This window comes from Octodon degus, unplaced genomic scaffold (assembly GCF_000260255.1).
Source record: "Octodon degus isolate 3935 unplaced genomic scaffold, OctDeg1.0 scaffold00042, whole genome shotgun sequence".
NCBI lineage: Eukaryota > Metazoa > Chordata > Mammalia > Rodentia > Octodontidae > Octodon > Octodon degus.
In genome coordinates, this window is record NW_004524618.1 from 1,242,653 (window position 1) to 1,261,541 (window position 18,889).

Consider the following 18,889-nt stretch of genomic DNA (forward strand, 5'->3'; position numbering starts at 1 on the left):
GCTGCCCAGATGCCCAGAGCTCCACTCTGGCATGCTGCAGCAGCCTGGTGAGGCAGCTGGACGGCAGAGACAGCTTCTTTCCTGTAACACATCGCTTCTCTCCCCAGTGAGAAAGTGGCGTAAGAGAAGTGCCCTGGGAGTCTTGGGTCAGTGGCAGCTCGAAGTGGGAGAGCCAGCGCCTCCAGGAGCGGGCAGCCTGGGGCCCGAACTCATCAAGGAGAGCAGTGCCAACGTATGTCCCGGGGACTGGGGTGGGAGGCTGTGGCCTGAGGCAGGGACCCTGCCTGGCGTACCCCTCACCCCCAGTGTGCCCACCTGGCCACAGATGCTGCTTGAGCAGATGCCTGAAGGGTTTCTCCAGGGCACCTTGGTCTCCCCAGCTAGAGGCCTGCAGCCCAGAGGGAGCTTGGAGCGCCCAGTGTGTCCCATCCAGATCTGGGCAGAGCTCTGGGGAGCGTGGGAGCCACCCTTGCCCTTCCTTCCCCAAGAGGGCTTGGATTTGCCTTCCATAGCCTATCTTTATGCGCAAGGACACCAAGATGACTTTCCAGTGGAGGATCCGGAACCTCCCCTACCCCAAGGACGTCTACAGTGTCTGTGTAGCCCCAAAGGAGCGCTGCATCATAGTCAGGACAACCAATAAAAAGTAAGTAGTGCACGAGCATCTGTCTGCAGCTCTGCGGGGCCTGGCAGGGCTCTGTCCTGCACTGTGGCCTGGGTCGGGGGGAGGGGGGGGCCAGGGTCCGCCTGCAGGCACAGCCTGAGTGAGGTCTTCAGCTCTGTCTGCGGGAGCTTGAGCGCATGTCGGCACGGCACCTGGCGTGGAGGCACGTGGCCTTTATTTGTTGGCTGCATAAGGGGTGAGGAATCACGTGGCCATTAACTTACGATCTCGAGTTGTTCTACTGTAAGGTTACTGTGACTGTGGCCTCCTGACTGGATCCAAGCCAGGGGTGCCGTCACTGCCCGAGCTGGCTGGGAGTTGCGGCCTGGGAGGCCCGGCCGCCAGAAGCAGTGGTCTTGGGATTTTGCAGGAGTGGACTGGGCGGCAGTAACCTGGGCCCTCCCGGAGGAAGGAGCAGTAGGCAGTACTTTGGCTTCTTAGAAGTCTCCCAGTTCTCATTCTTCCCTTTGTGGCCTGCTGGGGAAGGCAAACTGCAAGTAGAAAGGACAGAAAGTGGCTGCCAGGGTGACCACATTCGAATTTCTGGAGCTCTGACTGATTGCAGAAGAGGCCTAAAATGGTGCTGCTAGTGTGGGGCCAACTCCGTGACATGGCTTGGGGTACTTCCATGGAAGGTTTGGGGCTTTTGTTTTATTTTTTTTTTGGGGGGGGGCATTGAATTCAGGCCCTTGTGCTTGCCAGGGAAGCACTTATTCCACTGAGCCCTCTCCCCGGCCCAGCTTTTGTTTTGTATTGGTGATACTAAGGATTGAATCCAGGGCCTTATGTTGAGCTACATCCCCAGGTCTTTTCAATTTTTTTCTTTTTAGATATAATCTTGCTAAGCCATAAATTGCCCAATCAGGGGTCATCCTCCTGCCTCAGCCTCCCAGAGTGCTGGGTTACAGGTGTGTGCCACCATGCCTGGCCAGTGGGAGTTTGTTTTGTTTTTTGGCACCAGGAGTTGAACTCATGACCTTGTGCTTGCCAGGTGGGCCTTGTGTGGCTGAGCTGTATCCCCAGCCCCAGTGGGAGGTTTTTAGCTATCAGCCCACAAGCTGTGAAGCTCCCTGCTGTGCGTCCTGCACTCATCTGCTGCTCCTGTCCAGGTGGTGTGATGCTGGCCTCCCTTCTCTCTTCCTCGGTCTGTGAGGCCCACAGGAAAGGAGGGCAGTTTTGAGGTTCCCCTGGCTCGGCCTTCTCCTATGGTCCCCACACCCTAGCACTTCGGCAGGGTTAAGGGGGCAGGGAAGGGGGTGGAGATGAATGAATTAATTTCAAGATTACTGCTGCACATGCAGTCGGCAGCCCCTCCGTGGTCTTGTCTCTAAATATAAAGCCATAATAATAGGAGTTTGCGTTTATAAAGCACATTGAAGCTCTCAGATAAAAGGCAGTTTATTCCCGTTATTGTTCTCATCATTAACAGGAGTCAGTGCCTAAAGTGGAATTTAGCAATTTCAGACAACAGAGAAATTGCCTTAGGAAAACAAACTCTGTGCTTCAGCAAGCATTCCCTGGCGTAAGAGGCCCCAGGTCCAAACTGGGAACAAAAGCGCTCTGACAGCATCTGAATCTGCAGCCTGGCACTTTGTGGAGCTGGCTGCTGCCTCCGTTCTGTCCCCCAGAGGTCACTGTCGAATACAGAGATCAGGCAGAAATGTGATTACAAGGGAGGAGAGGCTCGCTAGCTCCCCAGAACACTCATCTGTGGCAGGTCCTCCGGGCCCCATCTCCTCGCGCTTCTAGCCGTAGGTGGCGCTGTTGGCCCAGCGCTTCGTGGCCAGAAGCCCATTGCCACCCCAAGGGTAGGAACTGGGAACTAGTGAGGCCAGGTGGGGAAGGGGCTCTGCACAGGGGAGAGGGGCGTTCCAGAGCCCGATGTTTTGTTCTTTTGGAGTTTTTCTTTGAGACGAGGGCTCTTTACGCAGTCTAGGCTGGCCTGGAACTCACCGATCTGCCTCAGTCCTGAGAGCTGGGACCACAGGTGGGTGTCACCACATGGCTCTCAGTGCCTCTCTGGAGCACACACTGCACTTGTGCCAGCTATCAGCTGGCCCGGCCACGCCCCGGGGGAGCTTGGCTTAGGAGGCGGGCAGCGGGGGCCACCACACCCTCAGCGACTTCCCTGAGGTTGCTGCTTTTAACTCTATGCAAGTAATGCATCCTCTCCTGTGCACTGGCTTGTGGACAGAACGTACTGACTCGTCCCGTGAACAGGGTTGCACAGTGTTCTCAGGGTTATTTTGCACCGTTTCCTCATCGTCATACCATCCAGAGGTGGGCGAACATGCACTTCATTCTTATTGAGGTATTAACAACTGCATGACAAGATCAACACCGTGCACAGCCCGCCCAGCTGGTGCCCTCCTCACCAGGCGCCCAGGGCCCACCACGGCACGGCATCTTTCTCTGAGCCAGCCTTTCTTTACCTGGAGCCTCCATGCCTGCCTGGTGCAGACCCTGTAAATGCAGCCTTGTCCTGCCAACCTGGGCTGGCCACTGGCTGCGGGGTTGATTCTGTGCCTTGTGGCCATGGCCTCGGGCAGTGAGGGCTTGGCTGGGGAAGAAGCCCTGTGCGGCTCTGTCTGGTCCTAATAGAAATGTGGAGAGGAACAGTTCTGAGCCTGAGTCCAGAAGCCGGCAGCTGTAAATGGGATGAGCTAGGTGCTGGAGTGGAAAGATGTCAGCCCAGGTCCGGCTTGGCCACGCAGAACCTGCATTTTGGCAAGGTTTCCTTATCCAACACAGGAGCAGGCTACACCTCCCTCACGATGCGCAGCTGCCTGCATGCAGGGCCTCAGCAGTTCTGAAGATAGCGCAGCTGACTGGGTGTGCTTCTCACCTGGGAGAGTTAGTAGGCATCGCCAGAAATAGAGGTTCTGTGGTCAGACATGGTCAGGGGCTGGGTCTCACAGGCTTCCCTTGGTAGGCCCGAGAGCCCTCCAGCAAGGGCAGTGGGAGTGGGGGCCTGGTTTGCCCAGAGCCTTGAGGCTTAAGATTTGGGTGCAGCGGCGTAAGCGCCTGCCTGGCAAGTGCACAGTCCTGAGTTTGATCTCCGGTTCTTGCTACCTCTGCAATGCCAGCGTGCAGAGCGGGCTGTGTGGGTCAAGGCCTGCAACTGATCAGACAGTCCTGTGCCTGCTGGCAGCGCTCCTCCACAGTGTTCTTGCCAAGGGCCTGCAGGTGCAAGGGGAGCTGGGGGGGGGTTGAGTTCAGGAAGGGGTAGGAGAGAAACCAGGAGGCCAGAGGCCACTGTGAAATAGCCAAATGAAAGAGCTGTCCTTCAACAGAATAGGAGGCTCACAGTCGACCTGTTCTGGACCCTTGGACAGTGGCTCAGCTTATCTAGTACAGCTCCTGAATTTAAGCAAGGAATTTAGAAGAAACTGAGGCCCAGAGATGAACTGGCCTGCAAGCCAGGAGTCCTCCTGCAGGCCTTCTGAAGACGAGACCCTGGGACAGGATGGCCTCTGATGGGCTTGGAGAGGGTGCCCTGGCCCTGTGGGGTGCGTCCTGAGCAGACAGTCTATTCATTTGGGAGCACCCCCCCTTTCCCAGATTCCCTTAATCCTTGAGATGTCAGGCATTTAAAACAGGTGCTCAAAATGTAGAGCTTCTGACATTACCAGATTTGGGAAATTCACTGATAATAAAAGCTTAACTTCTGTGATCTGGGCAACAAACCTAACCTGGTGCCTGGAGTAGCCCCCTGAGGAGTGTTCAGAGGGTGGCTGTTGGAAACAGCACTTCACCCAAAGGCAGCATTAAGGTAACAGACAGAGCTGTATTACTTAGCCTTGGGAAGCCCCGGGTTCCATCCCCAGCACCAGGAGAAAGGAAAAGGAAAGGAAGTGGGGAAGGTGAGAAGGACGGTGGACACACAGAGAAGAAAGTGTCATCTTTGTTTGGCTGAGACTGAGAACAGTGAAGGAGTTGGGTGGTGGGACCAGTCCATCTAAGAAGCTCGCTGTCTTGCTGGAAGGTTAGCTTTTAGCGGCCCTCGCAGAGGGCGGGGCTTTTCACCCGTGAGTCACAGCACACAGCCCCAGGCCTAGGAAACAGTAGGGGCCTACTGTAAACACTTGCTGCTTGCCTAGAGCTGCCCCAAGGCTGAGGACGCTTACATTTCCAGAAACACAACAGGGTCCCTTTCTGGTGCAGGTAACGAATGAGAAAGTCAAGTGCAGATCCTGCCTTGGCAAACTCAGTGCTGCAAGGATAGAGAGATGAGGAGGTGCCGGGCTGCCCCAGGAGACGAGGCAGCCATCCCTTACTGCTCAGCTCTGGCTGTCAGGAGTGTGGAGTTGTTTAACCTCACCCAATAAGCCAAATCCATTACAGTACACCACAGCAAAGGCCATGCACCCACCCCACCTTCCCTCTGACCCTGATCCTGGCACTGAGGCCGAGCCCTGAGATTCTTCGCCGCTTCCAACTGGCCGGGCCTGGGCAAGAGCTGGGCTGGGCTATGGGCGCCACCTCTCAGGTTCTGCTCTTTGTGTATATTTGCAGGAAGATGTTAACACTCCCTCACAAGCCTTTGTGTTCACCTAATCTCTGCTGTTTAACCTTTGACTCCCCCATTATCAGTGTCTGCCACCTTTGCTGGCCAGACCAAGGGCCCCAGGAAGAGCCCTCAGCCCTGCTGGCGAGGAAGAGGATGTGGCAGGCATTCCTCTTAGTGTGTAGGCAGATGGATCGCCTTTCCCTGGGGCAGAGCTTTGGAAAAGAAAGCAGCTTGTGGTGCCATTAGGAACCCCCCAGCCCCCACTTCTTTTGAACTGTCAGCCTCTAAGTAAACATTCTTTTCCTGCCATTGGTCCTAACACCTTGTGGAGAGTGGGGAAGCTGGGAGGAGAGGGGCCCCAGAACCTCTGCTGAACCAGGGGATTTGGGCAGGGAGGACGGGGGCAAAAGTGCTGCACTGACGTCAACTTTCTGAGTCCCCAGGGCATTGCGGTCTTTGAAGTGGACTCCAGGTAGCTGTCAGCATGAGGACCGGGCCCCTGTGAAGTATTAAAAGCTACCTTCCAGGCTCCTCACTTAGGTTTCTTTGTACCTGCCTGAGGCGCTTCCCTCTGCAGCCCACACAACCTCTGCTGCGGAAAGGACAGCGAGCGATGCCTGCCCCTTGTGCAGCTGCTCAGCAGTCCTGGCCAGGGCCCGGGCCACATGCCCCCAGCGGTACATGGGCTTGCTCCTACAGATGAGGGGCACCGAGCCAGCCACTGACACCTGGCTGTTTCTCTCCTCTCCAAGCAGTTTCCTCCGATAAAGAGCTCAAGTTCTGGAGTCTACTGATCATACTGTGGGCTTGGTGTCCCTGTTTTTGTTTATTTTACTAAAAGGGACAGTTAATGCCTGGCCTGGAACCTGAAGATGACAGGGCCCTGTGTGGTGTGTGACAGTGGAGAGGTGTGGTCTGCAGCCGGTGAGAGCCAGAGCCAGCTCCCAGCTCCCAGCTCCCAGCTCCCAGCTCCCAGCTCCCAGCTCCCAGCTCCCAGCTCCGGGATGCGTCAGGGGCTGGTCCTCCAAGCTTTGTGCCAGTAGATATGCTTCGCTCTGATTTACGACGCAAGATTAACAGAGCCTTTGAAGACCTCTGGAGAGGAGAAGAAGCAGAGGGCTTCACTGGAAGTCCCATGTCAGTGGCCACTCTAGATCCCTAGCTTTGGGAGATAGCCCCAAAATACTGTCTTTATTGTCCCTTGCTGGGACATACCACCTATATTGTTGTCCCATGAAGCTTGGGGTGCAGAGAAGGCCCAAGCTGTCTGAGCTGTCTGCATATCCCAAAAGGTGCTGTCACCTTTGGGAGTCTGAGCCTGGCACGGAAGTGACTTGGAACCCTGGTCTCATCATGAATGCCCTAAATGGCCCTGCACCCGAGTTGGATGGGCTGAAAGGTGGCGGCATCCTTTTCTTTCCAGACCAAAAGCCTGCTGTTCTAGCTGGTTTTCCCTCTGCCTTTGGGTGTGTGGCAGAAAGTGGGTTGTGGGAAGAACTGTGTAGAGGCCTGCTGGCAAAAGGCCTGGTAGCCAACTGCAGGGGTCACCTTACTGGGTGCTACAGTGGCCTGTTGGTGTCCCCACAGATACTACAAGAAGTTCTCCGTTCCTGACCTAGACAGACACCAGCTGCCCCTGGATGATTCCTTGCTGAGCTTTGCTCATGCCAACTGCACCCTGATAATCTCTGTAAGATTCGCCTGTACTTCTCTGCTGCTACCTGGGGAGAGGTTCTTTCCCTGCCCACTTCTAGGCCTCAGTGATCCTGACCCTGAGGTACCTGCCAGAGATCAAGTGTCTCCAGTGAGGGCACAGGGCCAGATGACACGGTCCACAGAGGGAGGAGGGCACAGGTGGACGGGGACTTGACGGACATCTCAGGGCCTGGGGTCTAGCCCAAGAAACGTTCCTAGCCAGCCACGTGTATCATGAGCAAATCACACGAGCATGTGCCTCAGTTTTCTCCTGCAGTAAGAGGATCAGAAGGGTCCGAGTATAGGTATGTAACGATCTTGTCATCTTTCTGGCTCTGTCCACAGTATCAGAAGCCGAAGGAGATCTTGGTAACCGAGTCAGAGCTACAGAAGGAGCTGAAGAAGGTCAAGACGGCACACAGCAGCGACGGAGACTGTAAGACCCAGTAGCTGGCCCCTGCTCACACCTCCCTGGGGAGGACTGCGACACTTTCCAGTCTGGCTGGGTTAGTGTGGGGCAGCTTCTACCCCTGGGAGCCATCCAAAGCCGTTAACAACTGGTCCAGGAGTACTAGTGGCCCCATTTTGGTCTCACTTCCCAAGTAAAGTCCTCTTTAGCTATTGCAGATGGGCCGCCCTTCTGTCCAGCTTGGTGTATTCCCTTCCCAGGTCCCTGACCTCTCTAGGGAGGGCACTGGTGTGACATCCCTTCTGCCTCCTGGGGACTTTCAACCCAATAGGGCAGTCTCTCCTCCAAGCTGTCTGCATAAACTTGAGGGAGTCTGGGGGAATCCCTTGTGCCAGCGTGGCCTAAGGTAGGTGTGGGCAGGGGAATGCAGAGCCTTTGGAGACAACCTGGACATTAAGGAATCCTGGGTGAAAAGCCAGGATGAGGCACAGTGGTACGAGGGGGTGTGTCCATCGGGCTAAGGTAAAGATGGGTCACTATAGGTGACAGCTGTTTCGCGCCTCAGAAGCCTAGAGCCCCCCCAGCCCCTCTCTGAACCCCAGAGGTCCCCCATCAAAACTAAGAAGGCGGGTGGTCTGGGGCAGTATTCCTGAAACCTCTGTGGCCGAGACACAGCAGAGGGTGGCCTTTCCTCGGCGCACACATGCACACGCCCAAGCTGAATCCGTCCATTCGCCTGCTGCATCTCTCATAGCGTGACTTGACCATCAAAGAACCAGCTATGTTGGACAACCGAGCTTTATTTTTACAAAAATGAAAGTAGTAGCATGCTTTCACAGCCTGCCTAAGGAATACCTCAGGCTACTCTGAGGGTACCTCAGAACCCAACGTGACACGATGCCATGGTACCCCACAAGGCTGGTCCAACATGACAGGTGCCTTGGGGTCAGAGGGCCACGGTGCAGCAAGCACTACTTCCCCTCCTGCAGGCCACCCAGGGAACGAAGTGGGCAGAGGCAAGGGCAGGACGGGCCCTTCCCAGGCAGACCCTTGCTCTGGCCGCACTGGAGCGTGAGCCTGTTTCTGTAGCAGCGCCTCCTGTCTGCTCATGGACTCAGCAGTCCCACGTCTCGAGGGCCCCAGAGTTCCAGGAGACACTGCCCTTAGCTTCAGGTGCCGAGTAGTGTGGCCCCAGCAGGGGAGAGAAGGAAGCAGCATCATATACTCCAGGCAGAAGAGGTTCCTGAGGTGCTGGTTCCCCAGGCACAGGCACGAGTAGCCTGTCAAGGGTTTTTGAAGTCCAGGACGTGAAGATTGTAAGAGAGTGCAGCATAAAGATGCGAAGTGGTGAACCGCAGGCAGTACACAGGACTGCTGAGTGGGGTCGACGTCAGTGGGAAAGCCTGGGGGTGGGGAGAAGGGACTGCTCTCCAAGCAAGAACTGGGACACCAACCAAGGGTTCCCTGGACCCAGAGACATGGTCACGTGCCATTACAGGATTCCCCAGCCCTCCTGGAACAGCCTGGCACCTGGAGGTGTGAGGCCAGACACTTACATGCAGGCAGGCCCTCTGGCGCCGGTCCCACAGCCGCACGACACCATAGTAGGAAGAGCCTGTTGCCAGCAGGTGGTTGCCATCTGTCTGCAGGCAGTAGAGGGTGCTGTCGTGGGGCTCCTCCCACTCCATGACACACTTCCTGTCCAGAGAGCACAGAGGTAGGGAGGTTGGGGTACTTTGCCAGGGCCCGGGGAGTCCTAGGGTGGGGGACTGAAGCCAGAGATTTCACACTGAGCTATACTTCCACTCCAGCCGTTTGCTTTTATTGGGAGGTATCTCACTGACTGTGTTGCCTGGGCTGGGCTCAAACCCACACGCTCTGGTCTTGGAGGATTACCAGCACACACTGGCACCCAGCTCAACGTCTTTAATGACCAAACTTAACTGGAGAAGGTGAAGGACACTCCCCAAGCCCTGGCTCAGAGCGGATGCATGTGTGTGTCCACAGGGCCAGCTACTCGTCTTAGAACCTAGGAGGGTTGGAACAAAGGCCTCAAGACTGGGCCAGAGTGCTGGGGATGGGCTGAGAGATGCCCACCCTTACTAGACCTGTGGCCATGGGGCGGCGCTGCCCCAGGGTTGGCACTGGATGCCCACGTGTGTCCTACCCAGCATACTCACCGGACGCTGGTGCGGAGGTCCCAATAGCGAACATAAGTATCGTAGCCACAGGACAGCAGTGTAGAAGGGGACTCATACATGACATCCAGCACCCCAGCCCCTGGGGGGAAGTCACTACCCAGGTGTGTCATCAGCTGCCCACTGAGAGAGAGAGGGGTAGAGGTGAGTGGCTACCCACCGTGGCCTGCAGATGGCACCGCACTTCAGGGACACGCAGTTCTCCAGCCTTAGCTGATGACTCCAGCCCCAGCCAGTGCCAAACTGCAGCGTTTTGGAGCTGACGGCAGCCCGTCTGCCGCACCTGCACACAGGCTGCCCCCCACCCACCCATCCACCACTCTTCTGGGGCAATGAATGGGCCTTGCTGAAGGGGTTGCCCCCTCCTGTGTGTACGTCCAGTGTACACTTCTTGATCCTGCAGGTCATGCAGCTCTGAGCTGCCTGAGTCCAATGCCTTAATTCCTGCCTGTAATCTGGGGCTCAAACCTCACTGGGAATAAAGACCACACAAAGGGAGAAGGGGAGTCCCAGGAGATGTTAAAACAAGCACCTTTGTGTCTGGGGAGGGAAATCGCTGAGAAAGCAGCTTAGTGAGCTGGTCCCTGATGCTCTGGCCCTCTGGCCCCCAGCCCGGCCAGCACGCCTCTGTGATCACAGCCTGGCCGGCTGAGCTCCAGCCTGCTCCCCCACCCTCACCCCACCGGTGGCCGAGAGCAGATTACCGAGAACAATTTCTTTGTGACTGTAATTCCCTCCGTGACCGCGGCAGTGGGCAGGCCCCTAGCAACCACATAGGGAGGCCTGTGGCCCTAGCAACTACCCCTCAACATCAAGTGCACCCGGTAATCCCTGTAGTGAGCAGACGGATGGAAGGCCTGACTTCTGCGAAGTAGGAATGAAGAAGAGGCGTCCTCTTGGCTGGTACCTCCGCTCCCTGTGCATGTAATGGGAGAAACACTTCCCAGACACCTGGCTAAAGCCTTCACCTAGGGTGAAGAGGCCTGCATGGTCCCATGGCACAGCTCTCAGCAGTGTTAAGCAAAAGACTCAGGTCCTCAAGGGTCTTTCCTAAATGTTGAAGGCACAGAGGTGTTGGCTGGGTTCCTGCCTGCCTGCTGCCTTTCCCTAGGTAGGCCTTAAATCAGTGTCCTTGTCCCTAGGAAGTCAGCTGTGAAGGGGGGCAGACAATAGGCTGGAGGCTCTGAAGTCACTAACCTTGCTCCTAAAGAAGTCCTGTGACAGCCACTCAGGACAGGATGGGGTGGGCTGTGACTTGGTCTCTGTCCTCACAGTCTACACATTTGTACCTGCTGGGTGGGGGCTGCTATACTCCACAGTTCTCTTCACCTAGATTTTGGGGCCCTACCCCCTCCATTAGTGAGGCCATAAGAAATGATTGAGCGCTCTCCCCTTTAATCTGTAGAAGTAATTTCATGTTTGTCTTTGAATGGAAGATGAAAGGCAGTAGGGAGAAGCACAGCATGGTGCTGCCTGCCCACCTGGTCCCCGGGTTTCCAGGGAAGGAGTTGAGTACCCACATGGGGCTACCCAGGGTCAGCAGTGCAAAGGGGCACAACCAGACCACACTGCCAACCTGGGCTCCACCCAGTCCCAGCCACCACGGATAAGCAAGAGAACAGCCTGAGAGGCCCTACCCCCAGGGGGAGACGGGGAGACCCAGGGCCCTCTGCGCCACCCGCTAGGTGTTGAACAAGCCCTCTCTGCCCCTTGTCTGCCAGCCTGGCCAGGCCAAAGGCTGGCTGTGGGATTTCTGCCATGCTCTGGTTCTCTGAGTTGGCCACACACACGTTAAATGGGCCAATAAAAGGGTACAGTTTCTTTTACCCAGAACCCTCAAGGCTCTGTGTAGAGCTGTAAGGTTAAGTTCAGAGCATAAACGGACACACCAGGCTCTGGGAAATGGCCTGTCTTTTCAAATAGTGGCCCAGCGGTGCCATAGAAGTCCTGCTGGGGCTTTGATTTGGGAAAACAAACAGAAATGGCACTGTTGGCTCTCAGAGCCCCCTCCCCCCATTAAACTAGAAAACTAGCTGCGCAGCTATGGTGGAGGGAAGAGACTGGCCCAACAATAGTCCCAAACTTTGGGGGTAGGGGGACAAAACCAGCTGCCTGTCCCCTCATCCCCTCCTCCTGGGCTCTTTTATTGCAAGTGTGTTCTTGTAAAAATGATTAGATTGCAATTTGTATAATGTGACCCCCAAATTCAGACGTTTCACCCCTTTTCTCTGGAAAGAATGTTAAGAATGCCTCTCCCTCTCTCACTGTGGGGGTGGGGGTTCAGTCTTGGCTGCTGCACAGCTTGTGTGGGAACAGAGCTGCCACCCAGCGCCCCAGCCACAATGGGAGGTAGCACAGGCCAGACGCAAAGTCCCTTCCCTTCCAACCCCGGTACAGAGCACCTGGGCTTCCAGGAACTGCTCAGGCTGGGTGCGTCTCCACCCCTAGCCGAATTCCGGCAGTTCGCTCTCAATCCAGGGGAAGACACAGAGGGAGCCTCCTGCCGGTGTGGTGTGCGCAGGCCACCTGCACCTGGGAGAAGGCGCACGGGTGTGGCCACACTGACATGCTCTCTGCCCCAGGGCTGGTAAAGGGCCTGCGCTGCAACCCCATACCCAGGGTTTGGCTGCTGGGATGACCCGGCTCATACATTGACACGGTGGGCTCTGTATGCCCCCTGGGGCACAGTGGGCACGTGTGCCGTAGGCTTGCCACCATTGCCCTAGCCCAAGTCCCCCTAGGAACTGGAGGGTTTGAGGGGAATTTAAAGTAGTGACAATGCACTACCACCCCTGTGGGGACTGCCAGCTGCATATAGACCCTGGCTCAACAGCTGGAGGGCCTGGGCCCGGGCCCTCAGTCAGTGCCCTGCGCCCTCATACCCAGGCTCCATAAACACTCTTCCATACCAGAGTTGTTCTATTCCCAGCCCCCACGAAAGGGCTCAGTGGCTTCCACTCACCTTCCACCTTTAATACACAGGGCCCCCGACACTGCTCCCTGGAAGTCCCACCAGTGTGCGTTCCTTTTTTTTTTTTTTTTTTTTTTCCTTTGCAGAACCGGGGATTGAACTCGGGCCCTTCCACTTGCCAGGGAAGCACTTATTCTACTGAGCCGAATCCCCGGCCCCCAGCATTCCTGCTTCTGTCTGGGCATAAGGACACCTGGTCTGGCATATACTGCGCTGAAATAAAGCAGTGGCTTTTGGGGAGAATTTACCTTCTTAAGTCTGTGTTCCCCAGAGGAAAAGTGGCTGGATGCATACGCCAGGCCCAACAAAGAGAAAGGGAAGTTTCCTCTTCAATCTCTCCCTCCAGTAGGTAGCTGGGCGCCTTCTGTACACACGGCATTGCCCTTAGCAGAGAGGAGGGACCGTCCCTGCCTCCAGGGGATTTTCAGTCCAGCAGGGGAGAGAAATCTGCACCCTGGGAGCAGGGAGCACAGCACAAAGTGCTAGGGACTGCGGGGAGCTAAGTTCTGTGAGGGGACAGCCAGAAAAAGTTTCTAGCTGAGAGGAATGGGTGACTCTTTGGAGAGTAACAGGGCTGAAGAGAGAGCCCAGGCCAAGGCACAGAAGGGTGGCAGTCAGGCCACTCTGGCAGAGGCTGCAGTGGGAAGGGGATGTGCTGCAGGGTCTGGCCCGCAGACCACGGACCTCTGGGCACACGCCTCACCTGGCATGGCAGCGGCACTCAGGGTCTTGGCCCCAAATCAAGGGCTACAGCGAGAGTGACTTCCTAAGGTCTCATAGCAGGATAGGGCAGAGCCTGGGTGCCTACTACGGACTGAGCTGAAAAACCAGTCTGGCAGGAGCAGGGAAGCCAACAGGTGCCTTCTTGCGTGTATTCCTGGGCTAGGCGGTGGCTGCACAGGTCCTCTGGTGATGGAGTAGTCACCAGGCAGCACTCACTTGAGTCTGCGGCGTTGGTAGTGCCCCCGGAATGGCTTAGGGAAGGCTCCTAACTTGACAGGCCTATGAGAGTGTCTATTTTTTGAGACTGGCTCTCATAATGTAGGTCCTGTCTGCATGCGAGGATTACCATGCGGCAGCATGGCCGGCTTTCCAAGCAAGGGCTCAGTGGCTGGCGGCTCATAAGCCGCAGTCAGGTCTCTGTGCTCTGGAGTGCACGTCCTGCTGGTGGTGCACACCCTGTTCTCGGGCCGCACAGCCCATCAGTGCCCTGCACGTGCCCTTCCCAGCAGACACCCAGGGCCACTGCAAGCCTCCCTGGTGCCTCGCACACACCTTCCTGCCACGGCACAGACTGGTCCTCCAGTGCAGGCAGTGAGACAAGTGAGGGGACAGACAACCCCAAATGTAAGGACACGGGAGTGCAGAGAAAGGGAAGCCCAGGGGAGCATCCCTCACCCCAGCCCCACCAGGTGAGAGGACAGGGACCTCTGTGCGCGCGTGCATGCACACGCGCCCCCAGCACCTCCCGTGCACACATGTTCCCACACAGTGGCTCAAAGGCCAAGCAGCCAGGCAGCCCACTTTGTACTGCTAACAAGGGGGCAGTAATTACAGGAAGGGGCAGCCCGGCAGATAAAAGGATACAAAATTTCAACATCTGTTGCCATAAAGGGATAAGGAGAAGTCAAACGCAAAGTATCAGTTTGGTGTCAGCAGGCAGAGAGCCAATTTCAAAGAGTTCAGGGAGACGGGACAAGAAAGGAAAAGGAAAGGGGGTAGAAAGAAAGAAAAAAATTACAGGGTTACTTAAAGAGGTAAGGAAAAAAGAGGAGAAAAGCTGTCAGTAATACTTTCAAAGGAGAAGGCAGGTACTTTAAAGAGGGGCAGTTCCCATAATCACTGTGAGGACTGGGCCCTGCAAGGGGTGGGTGTGGGGGACCAGGGCCGAGCCCAAGCCACACCTGGGTGGGATGGGCATGAGCAGAGCCCCTGGGGTGGCTGACCTGTGCTCGGCCACACCTGCCTTCTCCAGGTGCTCCTTGCCGCACACACCAAAGCCCTTCTGTGTCCTGTGCTCAGCGCAGGAACAGCCCCAGGTCCCACTCCGACGGGGCTGAGCACCCATGGTGGGCAGTCGGCTCTTTGGGGAGGTCAAGGCAATGCTCAGGGGCCAAAGGCCCTGCCTGACTCCCGCATTGGGTTGATGGAGGGGGGCTCTGCGAGGCGCACACATATGGCGGTCGTCGAGAGTACTGGCAGACGTGAGTGCCAGGCACTGGCTTTAGCAAAGCAAGGGAAATACAGCCCCTGCCAGCGTGGACGGGAAGCCTGTCCCACCTGGAACCTGGCGGAGGAAATGTCGGTACCACGGGCTGGGGTGAGCCTGGCCTGGAGGCGCACAGCACCCTTGCTGCCTGCAGCAGTTTGCAGCCAAGGACTGTGCCCTTGCACCCTCCCATCTCTTTCGGTAGGCCACCCTTCTCCAATGTTTGGAGCACAACTGCCCCTCCAGTACCCCCTCCACTGCAGTCACAGGATACACATAAAAGAGAAAAGCCAGGCGCTGCTCAGGTTTCAGGAGTGACAGGTTAGAAGCAAGGAATCCAGGCAGCCCTGCTCACGGCAGCATGGCCAAGCCCTGCCGGCTGGGCACTCCTCCTTGCAGGCTTCCTGTCAGTCAGGCTTTGGCATTATTGAAAGATCAAACTTGGCCCTGCCTGCTCATTACCTTAATCCTATTTTCTACATGGCTTTATTATCTGCTTGGGCTTCTCTGGGAAAGACAGCACCAGAGAGTCATCCTCCCAACCAAAGCAGAGGCCTCCGCCAGGTCATCCCCTATCACTGCCTGCTCCGCAGGGTCTGCCGGGCCCTCAAGGACAGGATAGATGTTTACACAGGCCTGGCTCTTTGCAGCAGGGGCAGGCTGAGGGATGGAGCAGCAGTACCAGCAGACCCCAGGTGATCCTGCCCACGATGAGCCTACAGGCTGGCCAAAGGGCGCAGTGGCTCCATTGAAGAATCAAGCCCGCAGCTATCTTATGCCTGTTATTTGGCTTCATTCTGGTTCAGTACAGACACACCAGCATTGGGGGCTGGTGAGGTCCAGGGATTGCATAAGAGAATCACACTCAAAGGGTGGTGCTCAGGAGTCTGTCCTGGTGCTAACTCCCTACCAAGCTGCCATAGAGCTCTAAGTGCACCCAGCCCTGTGGATGGCCCAGGAGGCAGTGGTGTGTCCTGCCCTCCACCACTGTGCTGTCCCGGGCCAGGCACGTGCTCGTGCCAGCTGTCCAAGCAAACTGGCTCTCAGAAGAAGTGCCCATCTGGGAGCCACAGCCTCACGGGCAAGAGCCGCCTTTGTGCCAGGAGCTCAGCAGGCTCCGGGCCCTCCCTACAGGTATTCTAAGGGTTGATAAGCCCAGTACCAGTGTGGAAACAGCCGTGGGGGAGAAGTAGCCACCCCGGGGTTTCAGGCACTGTGTGCAGCACTTTTTCACCATTTTGTTCAGATTTGTTAGGTGGAGATAATTAATTCCTCCTGTGGAAACGGAAGCCCCAAAGGTCCCCACATCAGAGGGCTGGTAAGCGGCAGAGTAGCTGTAGAACCCAGCACTGTCCACCCCACAGCTCGCTTCTGGAGTCCTCGCAGCTTCCCTTCACATCACCTGCTAGACTTCCAAGGACTGCGCCCCTCTGCCTCAGTCCTGTTGAGAAGGAGGAGATGCTCACGGGCCAGAGGTGGGAGGGCAACCTCAAGGGAACAAGCTTACCAGCCACAGGATGCAGTATGTTGCCGCTAGGCTGACAACAGTATGCTGTGACCATTTACTCCATTAATAAAAGAGGATCTCTGGGCTGGGTGTGGGGGTATATGCCTGCAATCCCAGCACTTAGGAGGGTGAGGCAGGAGGGCTGCTGCAAGTTGGAAGTCAGCTTGGACTCCACAGTGAGTTTAAGGCAAGCGCAGACTACACACCAAGACCCTGTCTCAAAACAAAACCAACCAAGCGAGTAACACACCTCTGGATTGGCGGTACAGGTCAGTGGAATGACACACGCCCAGCACGTTCAGGCCCCGGGTTCAATCCCTGGTGTGCACACACTACACAGAACAAAAGCAAGTCTATGGAGAGCTGACAGATCTGCCCTTCAGCAGACCACATCTGATCTACACTCAGAGGGATAACGCCACACAGCAGGGCTGGGGAGCTAGCTCAGTAGAGTAAGTGCTTGCCTGGCAAGCACAGGGTCCTGAGTTCAATCTCCGGTACCACAAAAAACCCCACCACAACACAATCAGGGAAACTCTCAGGTGACAGTGGTCCCATGGGACCAGCGCAGCGGGGGTCCATCCAGCCATTCCTCTCATTCGTTCTTGCTGACAAAACTCTGATCCTGCGCCACTGCTGCCCTCTTGCCTGCCATGGCCAGTGCACACAGCAAACTGGGCTCGCCTTGGGCCAGGGAAGGGGCGCGTGGCTCATTCCTGCTCCCTTGCCACAGCTTGCTTTTGGGTGAGCCTTGGAACACAATTTTGGGTATCAGCTCTGAGAAGTCACTGTGGGTGCTCCTAGGAAAGGCTTCTTTACCTTAAAGGGGGGTCAGCAGCAAGCACACATCTTCCCTTGCCTGCGCTAAAGGTGGGAACTTACTAAAGTGGTAGCTGCCTTATAGGCAGTGGAACTGCTCTACATGAGCCTCAGAGTTGGAGCAAACACCACAGGGGGCTGGCACGGCAGGAGGCACAGTGGACATGGCCTACATGGTCACGGCCCACGTGGTCCGAGGAGAGGCAAGGCAGAAGGCAGAGTGACACGGCCCACGTGGTCCGAGGCAAGGCAGAAGGCAGAGTGGACACAGCCTGCGTGGTCACAGCCCACGTGGTCCGAGGCAAGGCAAGGCAGAAAGCAGAGTGACATGGCCCACGTGGTCACGGCCCACGTGGTCCGAGGCAAGACAAGGCAGAAGGCAGAGTGACATGGCCCGCGTGGTCCGAAGCGAGGCAAGGCAGAAGGCAGAGTGACATGGCCCACGTGGTCATGGCCCACGTGGTCTGAGGCGAGGCAAGGCAGAGTGGACACGTGGTCCGAGGTGAGGCAAGGCAGAAGGCAGAGTGGACACGGCCCGCGTGGTCCGAGGCGAGGCAAGATAGAAGGCACAGTGGACACGGCCCGCATGTTCCAAGGCGAGGCGAGGCACGGCAGAAGGCAGAGTGACATGGCCCGCGTGGTCTGAGGCAAGGAGCCATTCTCTGTGAGCCTCCCAGCCCTCCACTTCTGAGCTCCCTGTCATCTGAGGTCACAAGTCCACCACTGCTTAAGCCACTTGGATGTACATCTTCATTACTTATGAAGCAGCCATAGATCAAAAGCTATGGCTGACTGATCTACAAGGCCTATAGAAAGCAACTGAAGAACCCAGAACTGGGTCTGGAAAAAAAAAACCAACCTGGAAGAGGAGAATGGAAGTGTTCTGACATCTAGAGTCCTGTTAAGAGGTGCACTCACTCCTTGCTCAGGAAACAACTGACCTGGACAAGAACAGGCAGTCTAACCAGGAGCTGCCTGGAGAGGCCGTGTGCTGCTGGGTAAAGCATGGCACTTCCCATCCCGCTGCCTGGACGGCCAACAGCAGTGACTACTGTGGAAAGAACCCGTTCAGTGAAAGCATCTGGTAGGGAGAAATCTCCACACCTCGTCTGCGGAAAGACCAACTATACGGACTTCTCAGAAAAAGACATGGCGAGTGCTTTGCCAGGCGCCGTTACAGGCCTAACAGCAGAGGGGTGGAGAGGACAGGAGAAGGCAGTGACTACGGGCAGAAGCAGGCGAGAAACAGTTTAGCCACGTGTAGTGGCACGTGCCTGCAATCCCGGCACCTGGGAGGCTGAGGCAGGAGGGTCACTGAGTTCAAGTCTGGGCTGCACTACATGGTGAGTTCAAGGCCAGCCTGAACTACATAGCAATACTCTGCCTCAAAAAACCAAAAAGAAAGACACTTAAGCTGCTACTAAATTGTAGTATTCATATAACTGAGGGCTAGCTGAAGCGTTCTTCGACTTGATATCAAAAGCATAACTGGTAAGAGAAAAAGTCAATAATTTGGACTGCATCAAAATTGAAAACGGGCTGGGGAGATAGCTCAGTGGAATATGTGCCTGCCTGGCAAGCACAGGGTCCTGAGTTCAATCCCCGGTACCACCAAAGATAAAAATAAAAAAAAATTACAAAATTGAAAACTTACAAAAGATACTCTGAAAAATAGTTTGATAAGTAAAATCCAATATATATTTATCAAATAATCCAGTAACTGGGCTCCTTGGCATTTATCCCAGATAAGTTAAAATGTATGCCCAGGGCTGGTGAGATGGCTCAGTGGTCTAAAGCACCTACTTAGAACAAGCTTAGCAAAGTACAGGGACTGCGGTTCAATCCCCCAGCACCACATGCCAGCCAGCCGTGCCCCCTGGAAAGAAAGAAAGAAAGAAAGAAAGAAA

At 56.0% G+C, this 18,889-nt stretch overlaps 2 protein-coding genes across 7 annotated transcripts in view; one reads left to right on the forward strand and one right to left on the reverse strand.

Moving 5' to 3' along the window:
- Positions 1-7,495, forward strand: part of Dpcd (deleted in primary ciliary dyskinesia homolog (mouse)) — a 23,241-nt gene extending 15,746 nt beyond the window's left edge. For both annotated transcript variants that reach the window (XM_004631448.2, XM_023715558.1), the window contains 4 exons: positions 108-232; positions 513-646; positions 6,762-6,864; positions 7,215-7,495. In XM_004631448.2, coding sequence (XP_004631505.1) covers positions 108-232; positions 513-646; positions 6,762-6,864; positions 7,215-7,319 — 467 coding nt within the window. In that variant the 3' untranslated portion in view covers positions 7,320-7,495. The remainder of the gene's footprint in view (positions 1-107; positions 233-512; positions 647-6,761; positions 6,865-7,214) is intronic.
- Positions 7,496-8,058: 563 nt separating this feature from the next.
- Fbxw4 (F-box and WD repeat domain containing 4) overlaps positions 8,059-18,889 on the reverse strand; it is an 83,010-nt gene continuing 72,179 nt past the window's right edge. For 2 of the 5 annotated variants that reach the window (XM_023715561.1, XM_023715559.1), the window contains 4 exons: positions 9,459-9,599; positions 9,218-9,300; positions 8,835-8,921; positions 8,059-8,681 (listed from right to left, as the gene is read on the reverse strand). In XM_023715561.1, the coding sequence (XP_023571329.1) occupies positions 8,140-8,681; positions 8,835-8,921; positions 9,218-9,300; positions 9,459-9,599 (853 nt within the window). In that variant the 3' untranslated portion in view covers positions 8,059-8,139. Of the gene's footprint in view, positions 8,682-8,834; positions 8,977-9,212; positions 9,301-9,458; positions 9,600-18,889 lie in introns of all 5 variants that reach the window. The other 3 variants (XM_023715562.1, XM_023715564.1, XM_023715563.1) reach the window with 3 other exon arrangements.